At 39.8% G+C, this 17,652-nt stretch overlaps 1 protein-coding gene across 10 annotated transcripts in view; it reads left to right on the top strand.

Moving 5' to 3' along the window:
* ST7 (suppression of tumorigenicity 7) overlaps positions 1 to 17,652 on the top strand; it is a 268,694-nt gene that overhangs the window by 128,376 nt on the left and 122,666 nt on the right. For all 10 annotated transcript variants that reach the window (XR_009494113.1, XM_005205387.5, NM_173961.3 and 7 more), the window contains exon 2: positions 17,003 to 17,085. Coding sequence is in view for 9 of the 10 variants with exons in the window: in XM_005205387.5 (XP_005205444.1) it covers positions 17,003 to 17,085 (83 nt within the window). In the remaining variant the exon portion in view is untranslated. The remainder of the gene's footprint in view (positions 1 to 17,002; positions 17,086 to 17,652) is intronic.

Genomic DNA, 17,652 nt, shown 5'->3' with positions numbered 1-17,652 from the left:
CAGTTCGAATTGGACATGGAACAACAGACTGGTTCCAAATAGGAAAAGGAGTATGTCAAGGCTGTATATTGTCACCCTGCTTATTTAACTAATATGCAGAGTACATCATGAGAAACGCTGGGCTGGACAAAGTACAAGCTGGAATCAAGATTGCCAGGAGAAAAATCAGTAACCTCAGATATGCAGATGACACCACCTTTATGGCAGAAAGTGAAGAGGAACTAAAAAGCCTCTTGATGAAAGTGAAAGAGGAGAGTGAAAAAGTTGGCTTAACGCTCAACATTCAGAAAACGAAGATCATGGCATCTGGTCCCATCACTTCATGGGAAATAGATGGGGAAACAGTGGAAACAGTGTCAGACTTTATCTCTTTGGGCTCCAAAATCACTGCAGATGGTGACTGCAGCCATGAAATTAAAAGACGGTTACTCCTGGGAAGGAAAGTTATGACCAACCTAGATAGCATATTCAAAAGCAGAGACGTTACTTTGCCAACAAAGGTCCATCTAGTCAAGGCTATGGTTTTTCCAGTAGTCATGTATGGATGTGAGAGTTGGGCTATGAAGAGAGCTGAGCGCCGAAGAGTTGATACTTTAGAATTGTGGTATTGGAGAAGACTCTTGAGAGTCTCTTGGACTGCAAGGAGATCCAACCAGTCCATCCTAAGGGAAATCAATCCTGGGTGTTCACTAAAAGGACTGATGCTGAAGCTGAAACTCCAATACTTTGGCCACCTCACGTGAAGAGTTAACTCATTGGAAAAGACCCTGATGCTGGGAGCGTTGGAGGCAGGAGGAGAAGGGGACGACAGAGGATGAGATGGCTGAATGGCATCACCAACTAGATGAACATGAGTTTGAGTAGACTCCAGGAGTTGGTGATGGACAGGGAGGCCTGGTGTGCTGTGGTTCATGGGGTCGCAGAGTCGGACACGACTGAGCAACTGAATTGAACTGAACTGCAGGCCAGAATAATAATGTATACATGGCAGCCTTGAGTGCTTTTTTTGGAATGTTTCTCAAATTATTCATCTTTTTGATGTTTTGGATGCAGGAAATGTTTGGGTGTCTGTCTACAGTTTGTTGGACTTTTAGTGAATTAAAATTTCTTTTAGACTGGCATTTTCATAGAAACTATTTAAGTGTGATTCTGCATAACCTGTATCAGAAGTTTTAATAATTTTATCTGTCTTCTTACTGCTATAGTTTAAGACTTTTATACTTTCCATGAAAATTCAGTACTTTATACTCTCAGGTAGGTTTTATTTAGCTTAATTTTACTCTTTTAGAATTTGTGGTTTGCCAGAGGGAAGTGAGGAATTCAGATGTAATAGGAGTGATAATATAATAATGTGACTATAAAGTAATGAGTTTCATTTCTAGGTGGCTATATTTATCCAAGGGATTGGTGTTGTCTAAACTGCTAAGTATGAAACGAGAACTAAAATTATTTTTGAAATATTTTCAGACTTGATATATCAGGGTTCTACTAGTAAAACAGAACCAGTGGGAGATTCCTCTGTGTGTGTGTGTGTGTGTACACACAATAATGCAGGGGTGGGAGTGAGGAGAGAGAAAGGGAGAAGTAGGGAGCTGGCTTACATGATTATACGCTGCCTAAGTGAGTCTAAACTCCTCAGGACAGGCTGGAACTGCTATCCACTGGCAGAATTTCTTCTTTGTCAAGGGAGACTTCAGTTCTACCTGCTGATTGAATCAAGTCCATCTAGATTATCTAGGACAATCTTCTTAAAGTTAACTGATTGTGTACTTTAATCACATCTACAAAATACCTTTATAGCAATACTTAGATTGGTGTTTGATTAAATGACTGGAGATTGTAGTCTAGACAAGTTAACACAAGCAAAATAATATTTGATATCTGAATCAGTGCACAGGTCATATAAAAGAACCAGCTTCATAGTTTATCAATGAACTGGTAATCATAATTTATCTGTGATTAAAAACCAAAAATACCAGTTTAACTAGCTAACTCAGGCACTAGTTTGGGCCATAGAAAGTTTTACATGTTACCAAAGATAAAATCTACCTTTAAAATACTAACATCTACCAGAGTTGAGATTGTTGAAAAGAAAGTACATCAGGCTACAATTACAATTTTTAAAAAGTTTGGAGGAATGGCAGCATTGTTGAAACACTGATGACTCCCCAACAGGATGTAAAGGGGCAAATGGTTGTTTAAATTTATGCTTCTCAAACTGGGGTTCATGACTCCACTTCATTTTCTTTTGCCATTAAGGGATACATCAATAGAAAATACCAGAGAAACACTTTTTATATAATGTAGGCCAGGGGTCAGCAAACTGTTTCTGCCAAGGGCCAGATAGTGCGAATTTTCAGCTTTGCAGGTCGTAGAGTCTGTCACAAGTGTTCAGCTCTGCTTTTGTAGCATGAAAGAAGCCAGAGGCCATACGTAAACTAATGAGCACAGATGGAAAGAAATGATCCGACTAGAGACTTTGGGTGAGGGCTGTTGTGCAGTAGAAGATGCCCGTAGAACGGTGATGAAGTAAGTACTCAGCCTTCAGAGCCAGTTGCGCCTGACTTTATGTCCTGAGTATGTCACGTTCTAGCCGTGTGACTGGATGAGCAAGTCGAGTAATTGTTATATGTAAAAATGAGCAGAATAATAAGACCCTACGAAGTTGTGAAAATCAACAACTGGGAGTCTTGTGAAGATCCTATAAATATTTTCTGCTAGTCAGATGTCAAGTTTTAGAGCCAATGAAAATTTTTAGCCATTTAAAAATTATGATTATAAAAGTCTTTATAAATTTTCCACAGCTAGGACATGCTCTATTTTTTAAAAAATCTGTTGAGAATAAAGATAAACTTTATGTTTTTACTTTGATCGAATGTATTAGGAGTGAATCAGTATTAGACTTTCATTTTTTTCTGTTTCCTGGTTTTATTATAGAACATAAATACCTGTTCTCTATCATTTGGGTATGTCCATCTTTGTAATGTTTGAGTCGGCAATAGTCGTTATTCCTAAGAAAGAGGAAATAAGAGACAAGTATATAGAAATTATGTACAAGAAAAAGAAGAAGGGGAAAAGCACCAAAAAGGAAAAACAAAAGTACTTCAAGTCACTAATGCTCTGTGGCAAAAAGAGACAGCATTTCTCTCTCATACTAAAATGAGGTAGACAGTTTAAGGTACTTTTAACCCCAGTACTCTGCAAGTGGGATTTTTTTTTCACCTAAGTGTTTCCTTTCAGCAGTTAGGTCCCTCGCTTCCCTGTTTTGAGAAATTATTTGATTTTTTTCTGCAGCTTTTGACTTGTTTCATGTTGAACTCCCATCATTTTTAGATCTGGTTTTGTCTGTGATGCTCCTCAAAGAATTAAAAACTAGAGAAAATAAACATGAAAAAATTTTTGCTTAGCTAGTAATCAAAGAAATAACTCCCTCCCTCTCCCTTTCTTCCTTTCTGCATTCCTTCCTTTCTTCCTTCCTCTCTTACTCTCTTTATCTTTTTCTTTCTCTGTGTCTTCCCTCCATCTCTCCCTCCCTCCTTTCCTCTCTACTAATTTGGGAACACATAATGCTTAATTTGATGAGACAGATGCTCTCAAACACTGCTGGAGTGGAAAGCACCACAACCATTTTGGAAAGTAATTTGACAACTTGAATTGAGACTTTAAAATGCTTGTCACCTTTAGGTCATTAATATTACTTCTAGGAATCCATTCTAAGGAAATCATTAGAGATGCCTATCAAAGCAATAGTCACTTTCATTTTAATAGCACTGGTAACATCAAAAACTTTAGAAACAACCTAAATTTCCATTGACAAAGCAGTTTATATAAATTATAAAAAAAAAAAAAAAAAAAAAACTTTGGGAGGAAGTACTCTTACACAGCCATTAAAATCATGTTTTCAAAAAATTTTAATGAGATTGGAAAAAGTTCACACTGTAATTTTAAATGAAGGAGAATGAATGGTGCCTAATAAAGAATCAGAGAAAGGAGCCAGATCTACCAATATTCATATTTACGTCCTGACCGTGAGATGGTGCTGCCTATTTCTCTGTGAAATATCTGATTCTGGATTTTTACCTTGACCTATAGTAATTTAGGCTTCCCTCATAGCTGAGTTGGTAAAGAATCTGTCTGCAGTGCAGGAGATCCCGGTTCAATTCCTAGATTGGGAAGATCCTCTGGAGAAGGAAATGGCAACCCACTCCAGTATTCTTGCCTTGGAGAATCCCATGGACAGAGGAGCCTGGCAGGCTACAGTCTATGGGGTTGCAAGAGTCCAACATGACTGAGCAACTAAGCATAGAACATAGTAATTTATTAATTTATTTTTAAATTAATTCATTTAATTGGAGGCTAATTACTTTACAATATTGTAGAGGAATCAGCCATGGGTGTACATGTGTCCCCCATCCTGAAACCCCCTCCCAAGAACATAATAATTTAAATGGGCAATATACAGAATAAAACAGAATGCAGAGCAGAATGCATCAGAACTTGCAGATGTCATGTTTCATTGTCTTGTCTTGAGGGAGAGTCAAAGTCATTTAACATGAGGTTTGTGTGGTAATGAATGTCTCAGTAATCAGCCACCTTCACTCTCACCCTCAACTCAGGAATCTCTGTGCCCCTGAGGCTAAGGTTTGGGGCAGTCCTTTGCTTTCAAGTCCTAGAGGGCTCCCTGAGCCCAGTCTCAGGGTCTGGCTCTGGAACAAGTGGCACAGTGCCATTTCAAAAGAGAATAACTTTGGAAACCTCAAACAGCAAATGTGAAACTTGGGCATTTGTTTTACCTTCCCAAATATGGTATCAGCTACCCCAAAGAAAGGTATGTGCCCAAGAGGAAAGAGCACAGGCTTTCGGGTCTGGCAGAGTAATGTTCAAATCGCTCATAGCTGCATGTCCTTGGATGAGAATGGGAGTAATGATGTACTTTGTGGATCTGCTGTGGGGATCAAGTGATTAAAGATCTAAAATGTTTAACCTAAAACAGTGCCTGACATATAGTAGCCCTAGTACATCTCCTGAGTAAATATTAGTCAGTCTTTCTCTCTACACTGAACTAAGTATTTTAAAGTATGGTCTGATAAGACACTTCTTTGTCCTCATAACGATGATGTTAGACATCTTGCAGATAGTGATCTGATTTATACTAAAAGTGGCATTTTTGCAAATCACTTACTGTACTTGCTTACTGAGTAATTATGTTAAATGTTGCTTTGTCCTTTAGTCTCTACATCTGTCAGTTTGCATGATTTTATCTTAGCAGTATCTCCTAAGAAAAACTTGGCCTGTGCAGGTAATCATTAGCAGTGCTATGTATGCTGGTTTTTCTTTTCTTTTTTTCTCTCTCTCCCTCTTTTTTTTTGCAGGGGGAAGATTAATTTTTTTGTTTGTTTGTTTTTCAAAATGGTTTGGAAAAATAACCTTGAAAATTAATCATTTTCTTTGGTAATTTTTTAAAATTTATTTTATTTTGGCTGTTCTGGGTATTTATTGGGCTTCCCAGGTGGCTCAAGGGAGAGAATTCATTTACAATGCAGGAGATGTGGGTTCAGTCCCTGGGTCAGAAAGATCCCCTGGAGGAAGAAATGGCAACCCACTCTAGTATTCTTGCCTGGAGAATCCCATGGACAGAGGAGGCTGGTGGACTATGGTCCATGGGGTCGCAAAGAGTCAGACTCAACTGAGCAACTGAGCACACGTGCTGGGTGTTCGTTGCTGTGTGGACTTTTCTCTAGTTATGGAGAGTGGTGGCTATTCCCTAGATGTGGTGCACGGGTTTCTCATTGGGGAGGCTTCTCTTGTGATGGAACACAGGCTCTAAGACATGGAGTTTCAGTATTGTGACTCCCGGTCTCTAGAGCACAGGTTCAGTAGCTGTGGCCCATGGGCTTAGTTGCTCCTTGGCATGTAGGATCTTCCTCAATCAGGGATTTAACCTGTGTCTTCTGCATTGGCAGGTGGATTCTTTACCACTGAGCCATCAGGGAAGCCCTTTTTTAAATGTGGTTATTTTATACTAATGTGTTACTTGGCTTCCAAGCGGTAATACCTATTTATAGTACAGCTAGCCTGGGGTGCTCTCTAGTTTGTGGCACAGGATTTCTTGGTATGAGATTCACTGACTCATTCAGACTTAGGACAGTGACCTCATTAATCCTGGGTTTTAACCACTACTGATCCACATGTAGGTAAAATGCTGGATCCTAAGGAGTGAGGCATTAGACAATTCTAATTAAAACATGCAAATTTTTTTCTTTTTCCTTTTATATTATAGATGAATGGGTCACTCACAGTGAGGGATGACAATGTCCGAAAACTATTTGAGATGTGAAGAGTAGATTTGGAAGGGAAAAAAGCCCATGCAACAGGCACTAGGAGCGTTTGTATTAGGGATGGCATAGGGCGTCTGGAATTTAGATACATCTTTAAAAATATATTAAAAAAAAAAACTGGCTTACTAGCATTTGCAAATACCAATTTTCAGTTTCTATTGACTGTCACCTGTAGGCGTTGCTTTAAGCTGAATTTGTTTGAGCCTTAGTGCTTAGAATTTGCTACCAGCCCTGGACCTGGGGAGATAATTTTAAGTGTCCTCTGGAGTAATAGCTAGTCATCTGATGCAAATACAAAGCTGAAACTAGGTACTGGAATCGAAAATAATGAATCCAAAGGTTTATTGTGGAGCTTTGGAGCTGCTGAATACCAGAATATTGGTCTGTCTAGTGGTTTCCCCTGTGGCTGCTTTACTCTGTGGGTTATGTGTCCTCACCGAAAAGGAAATAGCCTAACTTTGCTTCCAGCAGACCTTCTGTTGTGCGGCAGCTATTCACTCAAAAGAGAAGTAGATTAGTCATTGATTTGTGGAGAATATAATAAAAAGAAACACCTAACTTAATTTTAATTTTACTACTCTGTGGCCTGTAGTTGCTTCTCTGGCTCAAACTGTGATCTTCATGTGAGCAAACTCTTGCAGTTAGCAGAGGGTTTCAAAACGGAGCTTGGAAATTATTAGACAGTACAAAAATCAGAATAAATTCAGTAGAAAACAATTTAGTTTTGTATTGTCATTTAATCCCAGCTGATAAAACAGGAATGCACATAAATGTAATTGTTAGGTTCAGAATCATGTCAATTAAAGTACTTCACACTTTTAATTATTCTTTCAGATGTATGTAAAAAAAATCTGAGATAAAAGCTTGATATAAGAATGAACCAGTATTAGATTTCTTAGGGGGGCTAATATCACTGCAGTAGAATAAAGGTTTGAGTTTTATTCCTTCCTAGTTTACTTATTAACTCCTAAGGTGCCATTTCTGTTTTCTGTACTTAAGTCACACTTAATGATAAATGCTCTTCTTTCCTTTCCTGCCAGACTTCCTATTGAAGTAGCCTGTGCCCGCTGCTGTAATTTCCTTACCACTCACTCGCTATCTTTAATCACTTGCCATTTGACTTTGGCTCCGTTTTGCCAACCGTCTCTAAACTCTTACTCTTTGTGTCACATTGTTAACAGCCAAATCCCATTGAATTTATCTCTGCAGCATCTGATATGCCCAACTGCCCACCCTCATGGTATTACAGGAGCTCTCTTCTGAAATAATTCCTAAAGCTCTACATTTTACACTCTGCTTCATTACTACCAGACACACCTGTCTTGCTCACATCTTTGTTCATGAATGGTGAGTATGTTCTTGCTGTCTTCTGTGTAAAGTCTGATTTTCTCGGCTTGGCATTTGAGTTAACATTCACCCACTGCTTCTCCTCATCTACCTCGTACTCCAACCCAGTTCCTTTGGGTGTGTTGTCATGTCTGTCTGGAGTCCTACACTATCTTTTTTCATCTCCAACCTCATGCTCTAAGCTTATCCTTCTTTCAAAGCCCAGAAAAAAGGCCATCTGATTCATTAAGTTTCTCTCATCCTTCTAGAGGAAAGTGATATTTTATTCCTCTAAGTTTTGTCTGTACCTCTTTTCTGATGTGTTTCATATTCTGTCCTGTGTTATTTGTGTAGGCATCTTATTTTCCTTTCTCTAGGTCAGTCTCATTATTTTTTAATTTCACGACCCCAGTGTCTAGTTCAGTGTCTTGTACTTTTTATAAGCCAAGTACATTTTGGATAAAAGAGTGCACTGATGAATAAGTATAGAGAATTTGCTGAAAGATGTTTTAGACTGTGTTTCCCTTACTCTTGTTAATGCTCTTCTTACCTTTCTTAGTTACTTCCATGCATCTTAGATTTATCAATTATCTATTCAGACTACTGGGTTGCCACAAATATTTTGAACACTTTTAGGTAGTATCTCTATTCTAGTCCTTTAGGTAATGAATTTTGCAGCATGTAATCTAATCATTAGGTTAGATTAAATCAAACCATTAGGGCTTCTTTTTTAAAAAATGACTTCTAGTAAAGTAAGGGTGAGAAGCTGATGACCAAATTCTTTTCAAGATGAGGGAAAAGTCCAAACACATTTTGCATGACTGATTCTGTAAGGAGCCTTTTGGAGTCCTCCATTGTGAACACAGGAATTTTTCTGGTAGCTCAGACAGTAAAGCGTCTGCCTACAATGCGGGAAACCTGGGTTCAATCCCTGGGTCAGGAAGATCCTTTGGAGAAGGAAGTGGCAACCCACTCCAGTGCTCTTGCCTGGAAAAATCCCGTGGACGGAGGAACCTGGTAGGCTATAGTCCATGGGGTCGCAAAGAGTCTGACATGACTGAGTGACCACTTTTATTGTGAACACAAGAACCACCAAGAGTGTTCTTATATTTACAATACTGATTTCAGCCATCCTATAGATGTGTGTATTATAGCTCACTGTGGTGATACTGTACCTTTCTAGAACTCAGCCATCCAGTCATTTCAACTCCCCAACCACCAAGCTCTCTCTCTCTCTCTCTCTCTCTCTCTCTATATATATATATTTAAAGCCAGTGTATATAGCACATACAGATGAGCATCAAAGAATTACCAGTGGGAGATCACAGGTCTTATTTTACCTAGTTTCGGTGCACATTCTTTGGCTTTGCTTAGCAATCTTACCAAAGGAACATTTATGAATGCATATTCTATTTCCTACCCTACAGGCCATAGGGTCGCAAAGAATCGGACATGACTGACACGACTTAGCATGTACACGTGCACCCTAGCCCAAGGCTGATGTAGGAGTACCAACTTTCTATTTCCAGAGTAATACTCAGATTAAGAATTGCCTGTTAATTTGTTTCCATGTCTGTTTCTTCCACAAAATGCAGAGCTCCTTGAGGATAAGAACTATGTATTATATATCTGTGTATCCTCAGCATTGTACAGTTTTGACATATATTGTGTGCTCAGTTGTGTCCAATTCTTTGTGACCCCATGGACTGTAGCCTGCCAAGCTCCTCTGTCCATGGGATTCTCCAGGCAAGAATACTGGAGTGGGTTGCCATTTCCTCCTCCAGAGGATCTTCCTGACCCAGGGATCGAGCCATGTCTTCTGTGTCTTCTGCATTGACAGGCGTATTCTTTACCACTACAACACTTGGGAAGCCCCCTTGACATACATTAAATATCAGTATTTATTGAATGACCGAAGTTGATTACCTGCCTTTGAAGGAACCGTAGATTTTTAAGTAGCTTATTAAAAAGGAGAGAAAGCAGTTTGAAGCAGGCACACAATGACAACAAATAATAGTATGCCGGGTGACAAAAATATGAGAAAGACTGAAAAAACACATTAGTCTGGGATCACTTCATTTTGGAGGGAAAGAACATAGGGTACTGAAAGGGCTTCTAGAAATATTGCTGAATGCTAGCACAGTACTATAGTTTATGTTCATTTTGATGACTTACAGCCGTCAAGTAAAGATTGAAATATTTTCTGAATATTTTGTTTAAAGATGCAGTCAAGTATGTGATGCATTTTGGAAAGATTTCCTTATAAAATTGCTTTGAAAAAGAAAACTTCTGATTTTTAATAGGGCTTTAACTAGGGCTTTCATGGTGACTCAGATGGCAAAGAATCTGTATGCGATACAAGAGACCCAGGTTCGCTTCTTGAGTCTGGAAAATCCAGGGAAGATCCCCTGGAGAAGGGAATGGCTACCCACTCCAGTACTTTTGCCTGGAGAAACCCATGAACAGAGGAGCCTGGCAGGCTACAGGCTGTGGGGTTGCAAAGAGTCAGACCCACGAATGAGCAACTAATACATTCATTTTCACTTTATCCCAAATAATTCATTACTGAGGTTCTATATAGCCAAGGCCTTACTGTGTGAGGATAGAATAAGTATGTCTGGACTTGCTTGATTTAGCAGTGAGTAGTGGTCATTCAGTCTACCTAATAAGCATCTCACAGTGTACAGGTACTCTAGGACAGAAACACACACACACACACACACTCCCAGAAGAACAGGTCACAGCCATTAAAGAATTTCAATTTTTCTAGACTTAGGAATTTGTTTCTTTAATAAGAAGTCCTGAGGAATGGTTGTTAATGACTTTGTCACCTACCACTCTTCCTTATGCTGTCCTGCAGTTTATCAAACGTTGAGTATCCCTGTGGCCCAGGTTCTGTGCTGGGTGCTGGATGATGGAGACTCAGTGACTGGTTGGAGGTGAGAGGAGGCCTGGGCCTGGAGGACCATGTCTCCATAAGGCTTCTGTCTCGTTGCAGAAGTTTCTCCCGTTAGAGGCAATTATGTCTTTTTTTCTTCCTGATGTCAAGCAGTTTATGAGAAATAAGAAGAGTCATAAATCTTCAACTCTAAATTAAAGCATGTTTTAAATAGCTAAAAATGTAAAAGACTTATACAAGTTGCTCTCCTGTTCTTGACTATAGTCTCTCATCATGAGCCTACTTGCAAATAAAAGGGAACAGGTAATCTGAGATCTCGCTTCTCTAGGTCCTTTGGGTTACCAAGGTTTATATGTGACTGGGCTTTGGACAGTCCTACGTTGTTGACAGATGGACTCCCTCCAGCAAGGGACAAGGAGCCGTGAAGATTGAGCATTGCTTCAGTGTAGTTTCTCCACCACAACTGAGGAAAGAAAGAATGTGCTCAGCTCCACTCCTCAGTCGAGCCAGACGCCTGATAAAGCAGAAACAGTATACCTGTAAAGTTGCCAATGCAACGTCAGGGGTAGAGGGAAGAGTTGACAGAATGATTTATGAGGGTTTCTTGCAATAAGAACATGTCTAAAAATATACTTCCATGTCTTTCTCCTCTCAAGGATAAATGCTACAGAATTTATCCAGGGAATTGTGATACATAAAAGCCTGAGACCTTGTCACAGCCTAGGGAGACCAGGGTGAAGGGCAAGGAGAGGGGAAGCAGAAACAACAAACGAGAAAGCATGCTCTTGGTGTGCTTTTAATCTTCTGTTGAACTGACGTGGTTTTACAGATGTAAAACTGATTTTTTTTTTGAAACATTTAAATATTGTAAATTTAATGTGTGGCCTATTTAAAACAACAACAACAACAAAAATTTGCTGGGGTAAAATGAAGATACTTGGTTTCCAGATTAAAAAAAAAATTTCCTCAAGCTTCTACTTGAACATCAGTAGATCTGCAAAGACAGCCACAGATTAGCATGTGGAATAGCTTGCTCTCATGGAAGCAGAGTTTGAAGCTGCATTTTATTTATGAACAGTTGAGAAAGAAGCTCTTGGAGCAGATAGAGTGGCTTATCTTAACACCCTTTCTGGGCTCACCGCAGTTAGCCAGAGCTATTGGATATCCACATGGATTTCTTTGCCTTCTATAATGGCTGCCTTCAGACTCATCCTCAAGTTTACTTCCATCTCAAGCATCGAGACTCCAGTTCAAAGGACCCTTCTGTTAACTGACTGTTTTGTAGGACATCCGTGTTTAACATAAAGACAAATCACAGTGCAAGTGATCTATTTCTTGGGCTGTGATGTATACCGCAGTGCTTGGCATACAGGAGGTGCTCAGTAAATGCTAGATGACTACTGTTCCTACTGTTATGTATACATTCAGCTCAGTCTCCTCTGCTTTCTATGCCATAGTAATAGAAGATGCCCAATCACAAAAGGAAGAGTAATACAAAAAACAACAGTAATATTATTTGATGACATCTACTGTGTTAGGCAATTTATCTAAACTGTCACATTTAGTTCTCACAACAACCCTGTAAGACACATTATCTTATGTTGTAGATAATGAAACAGCCCCAGAATCATAGATTTTCAACTTGTATTGAAATAAATTTTACTTATATTTATTTTCTAAGAAAAGTAAGAATTCAGAGTTCCCTATTTCTTCAGTATTGTTTTATCTACTCCCTGCATAAAGTCACTAGAGAGAAGTCCTTGATAAATGATTTTGGAGAATGCCAAAGAGCAGTAAACACCTTTAATTTTGAGACGTGCAGTCTGAACTCATTTTCATTTGTCTCGTCTGAGACTAGCCCATGCAGCCACAAGTAATCTCACCTGGGTAGCTCTTGATTCATCCTACAAGTCTCGGACGGATGCTTACATTTGGCAGACATTTCTCTTGATCTCCTAATCCCTTTGAGTGCTGTGTGTCCTCCTGACTCCCTCATGTGTTCTCTTAGTGGTTTACTTACCTCTCTCACGCCTTGGATTGTAAGCCCCTTGGAGGGACTCTGCTCCTTGCTGTATCCCCAGCACCCTTCCCAGGGTGACACTCGGCAAGTATGAACTGGTTGTGAGGGGGTGAGGAAAAGGCCTGTTTCCATCTGAGCCTCAGAGGAGCTCTGGGAGGGTGTCAGAATTTCCCAGGGCCACCACTGCTGCTGGTTTCGGTGCAGAGACCAAGTCTCCTAACCCCTCTCTCTTTCCCAGGCATAAAGCTTTCACACAAAAATCTCTCTCTTTTTTTCTTTTTTCCAGCACAGCTTAAATAGATTTAGTTTCTTTAACCTTTCTTTCTAAGGACTTTAGTCCTAATCTTTTCAGTGATTGCTGATTGTCATAACTTTCTAATTCTTTTTACTTCACATGCCCTATTTTAGCAAGGCATTAAATGGAACATGAGACAAAGCAGACCCATGTTTTTGGGTGTTGTAGACTTTATCACACTGCATATTCAGTTCTGTCTGGTCAGTACCTCCTAGTCTTTGATGCTGCCTTAACCTGTTCGTTCAAGGGCTTGTATAAAGTAGAATATATCTTGAGGGGTCAAACACTCTTTAAGCGTTACATGTTCAGTGTGTTCTCCAGGAGTGTAATTTGGGAATTGTTTGTGCCCTGAAGAATATTCGGGAAGACTCTTGGTGTCACAAGGGCCAGAAACAGGGCTGGCTCCTCACAGACAGGACCTCAAAGGGCCATCCCATGTGACTCCTGAGTAAGCCCTCTGGTATTCTAGTTCCCAGCTCACAGGGGTGATTCTTGACTTTCCACAGTTGACATGTTGTATTATCTTCTTACCTCCTCTCTTCTTTGATCCAGAGAGGTCACTGAGTTTTCAATTCATTTACCCACCCCTCCTACCTAGTTTCTTCTCAGACCTGTACTTAATTCCAGACTGTGCCAAGTTTTGACTTTCGTGGTGGCTCAGATGGTAGAGTCTGCCTGCAATGCGGGAGACCTGGGTTTGATCCCTGGGTTGGGAGTATCCCCTGGAGAAGGGCAAAGCAACCCACGCTGGTATTCTTGCATGGAGAATCCCATGGACAGAGGAGCCTTGTGGGCTACATCCATGGGGTCACTAAGAGTCAGACACGACGTAAGTTCAGCATCTTCAGAATGCCTAAGAAACATTCCCTGAGGCCTGCCATCCTTGAATAATTGATGCAATATTCTTTGCGCAATGACCTGTTAGTGTGTCCAGCAAGGTCAGATGAAAAGCCTTCTGACTTACTAAGTTTTTAATTTTATGAATTGATTCTTAGCACAGCTAGATTAGTCTTTACCATTTGTTTTGCCTGAGTCCCAGCAGCTATGGAGATAGTATTCCTATGTCTATGCTAAGTTACTTCAGTCGTGTCCGACTCTGTGTGACCCCACAGATGGCAGCCCACCAGACTCCTCCATCCCTGGGAATCTCCAGGCAAGAACACTGGAGTGTCTATAGGTGTCAGGAAATATCCAGTTTATGTTTCAAACTATACTCCCCAAAGTTTTCTGTCTAATTTTTAGGTATTTCTGCAGGCTCCCCCTCATATTTTCAAAAATAATTTCCAGTGACTCTGATGAAAGTAGGCAAGGTATTCCTAGGTTTAAGACAGTCTGGTTTGCAATGTGCGGCTCTCATTTAAGGGAGGAATATTTAACTAGATGCTTCCCTTCAGGGTGGCATCCTGCCTCCTCCCGCCCGCCCCTCCCCCCCCCCTCCCCCAGGGAATAGCAGTACAATCATCCATCTTTTAGTATCTCTGCTTTAGAGCTTCCTCTCCCTTTCAAATGCAAGACTGCTGTTTTTCTTTTGCTGTTTTGTTCCTTCATGCTTTTCAGCTTTATCCTCATATGCACCCTTGATAGCATGAGCCTGAGCTCTGGGGGCTAGATAACTGTGTTAGGGCTTTGCCCAACCACCAGCTATGAAATAAGATGAATAATAATATTGCCGTCACCGAGTTGAAGTGAGCAGTGAGTTCTCCAGTCTGTGAAATTGCTATTGTGAACTTTAAATACATAGATAGATTCAAATGGCAAGTACTAATTGTTGATATTTGTGCCCAGAATTGCCAAATGCCATGTCTTAATGATGTTACTCAGAATGTCTAGTAAGACTATAAAATTAGTAGGTTATTAAATGAACACCTTCCACTCTCTATAAATGCTTCTATCTCTGCTTCTCTCATTCTCTATTTGTCTGTTTTAGTGCCCACCATTCTCTCTCCCAACTCTGGTATATATAACTGGATGTAGTAGAGAAGCATGTTTTAATTGTTTCTGATGGTTGCTATATAATTTTAAGTAAAACTGAATGTATAGAATGTTTATTTTTCTCTCTTTTAAAAACTCACATAATTTTTTCACTTGTCAATTGGTTCTTCAAATTTTATCTCTAGTGCATCAGTAAATTTTCAGTAGCCAATCTTTTTCTCTCCATTGCTTTATGCTTTTAGCTGGACTACCAAAGCACTTCACAATTCAGGCAGTGGTTTCCCTCTTTCTTTTAGAAATAGATTTCGTTGAATTCTATGTCCCCAGAAACTTACTGAAAAGTGTATGGTACAGATATGAATGTTCATAATTATAGAATAACAAAGTGAATGGTCTATTTTGGTGACTTAAAAAAAAAAAAAAAAAGGAAATGTTGAATCATTCATAGTGTGAGGAGGGGAATTTTGAGAATTTTAGGCACCTCAGAATCAACTGTCAGTTACAAGCTTTAGGTTTGAAACTAGAATTGTTTGCTTGATTTTTTTTAATCTTTTTAGAAATCTGCCTCCTGCTATAGAGACTGTTATGTGGAAGTGACAAACCACAGTCTTGTTTTTTTTAATGGCCAAGTGCAGGACCACATTTCAGCTGTGCCTCTTCTTGCCTTACAGCCCTAGGCCGATCCCTCCTTCTGTGCCTCCTCTACCTCCGAAAGGGTCCACTTAGTCATGTTGTGACTTTTGACTGAGCACTTTGTTAGTCCAGATTTGTGATGGCAAATGATAGACCATGAGTCCCTCAAACCAGTTTGATTAAAGTGGGTGTTGGGGGAGGAGGGTTTGTTGAGACCAGGCCCATGGTCAGGAAAGACAGAATCAGTGCATCCTTCTACATCTCTGCCTTTGGGAAGGTCCATAGACATTTGGGAAGGCTGTGCTCTTTCCTCAGGACCTCAAAGCAGGCCCTGTCCTTCGCTCACATGGCCCTCCTGTCTTCCTCCTGCCCACTTTGGTGTGGTTAACTCCTGCTTACTCCTGGACATCTTCCTGACCCCCCAGACCAAGATGCATACCTTTTAGGTGTTTTCATAAAATTCTGTGCACAGGACCCTTCTATGCACTTATCAAAACCATCTGTTGATTGTTTGTTTACTTGTCTGTTTCCAGCTAGACTTTAGCCTTCTAGAGGGTGGGAGCTATGTCTGATTCATGCTTCCATTCTTTGTCCACAGTCTCATTCATAAGCAGAGAGAGCGTTTGTTCAATGAGTGAGCATGGGATCTCTGTTCATGTTGGTGACTTTGCTTTCTGAGCTGAGCTCGGGACAAATGCCAAAGGCTTTTCCCCTAATGGCATAAAAGTCCTACTTATAATGTTCTTCATTGAAACAGGACTGGATATGATCCCCTTCCACAAACACTTCAGTTAAGAAATGTGAATATGCAAGCAAAAAACCATTTAGGTCAATTGTTGTTTGGTTTGCAAAGTTTTGTGCAATTTCTAGATATAAATAATGACTTAAAATATACTTATAAAATGTGTAAGTGACCTTACTTAATGGGCAAGCAGATCTACTGTAGTGTTGATTTGAACAGAGTGGCAGGAGCTAGTCTTACCACTGTACTTTCATTTTTATTGGTTTAGTTTTCATCTTTTCTCCATTGAATCCAATTACTTTGATGAGAAGTCTAACAACCTTATAAGTTAGTTGAAAAAACTGTATTAATATATGCTAACATTTCTTTTTCAGGGGAGATCATAGTATTAGAATCTTTAATAAATCTTTAATATAGTTAATTTTTGTTTGTTTTAAGGTTGAACTACCACTTGTTGGCTCATCAAAAACTCTGATGTGTGGGACCCACACATCAGATATGTTTTATATTAGAGCACCTTCCAGTCCTCTTAACAGTTTAGTAACCAGCTTTGATTTGACTCTTCAGTGGCTATAAATTCATGAAAATTGTTCACAACTTTCTTCTTGTATGTAGTTGTTTTCTTTTAGGATGCATAATTTGAACCTAGTATTCTGAGCCTGTGTGATGCTGACGCATTTTAATGGCACTTGGCTATGATTCTGATAACTCTTGTCATCAGCAACAAATGATTTCACCAGAAAGAAAAATGAGAGTTGGTTTTACTGATGATATACTCATGCATTCCCTGTTCTTCTCCCTCTTTCTTGTTTTTCAGTGAGCATGTTTTTGAACACATTAACACCGAAGTTCTACGTGGCCCTAACAGGAACTTCCTCACTAATATCAGGGCTTATTTTGGTAAGTGGTGGAATTCTTCCTATTTAAAAATGTGCTGATTATTAATATATGTGTTATATATGTGCAGGAAAAAACTCTGCAAGAGTACACAGCAGCAGCTTACAATGATCGCATGTATGTGTGTGTTGGGTGCGAGACCTGCTAGAAGCCTTGCACTGTCCAGATTATGTTTTTAAAATATATTTGAAAAGAAAATTTTAAAAATTGTATGCTACTTTTGTTGAAGGGAAAAACAAAATGTAGGCAAAATGGAAAATAAAGGAGGATGTAATTCTGTGTCAAATTCTAACGTCTGAGATACTCTATAGCAAGCGTGACTCAGTTAAACTAAAATGTTTTTCCTTCATTCAGTTCAGTTCAGTTCAGTTGCTCAGTTGTGTCCGACTCTTTGCAACCCCATGAATCGCAGCACGCCAGGCCTCCCTGTCCATCACCATCTCCCGGCGTTCACTCAAACTCACGTCCATCAAGTCAGTGATGCCATCCAGCCATCTCACCCTCTGTCGTTCCCTTTTCCTCCTGCCCCGAATCCCTCCCAGCATCAGAGTCTTTTCCAATGAGTCAACT

The sequence above is a fragment of the Bos taurus genome, chromosome 4, assembly GCF_002263795.3.
Source record: "Bos taurus isolate L1 Dominette 01449 registration number 42190680 breed Hereford chromosome 4, ARS-UCD2.0, whole genome shotgun sequence".
In the NCBI taxonomy this organism is placed as follows: Eukaryota; Metazoa; Chordata; class Mammalia; order Artiodactyla; family Bovidae; genus Bos; species Bos taurus.
The sequence above is the reverse complement of the archived record's forward strand: the minus strand, read 5'-3'. Positions and strand labels throughout refer to the sequence as shown.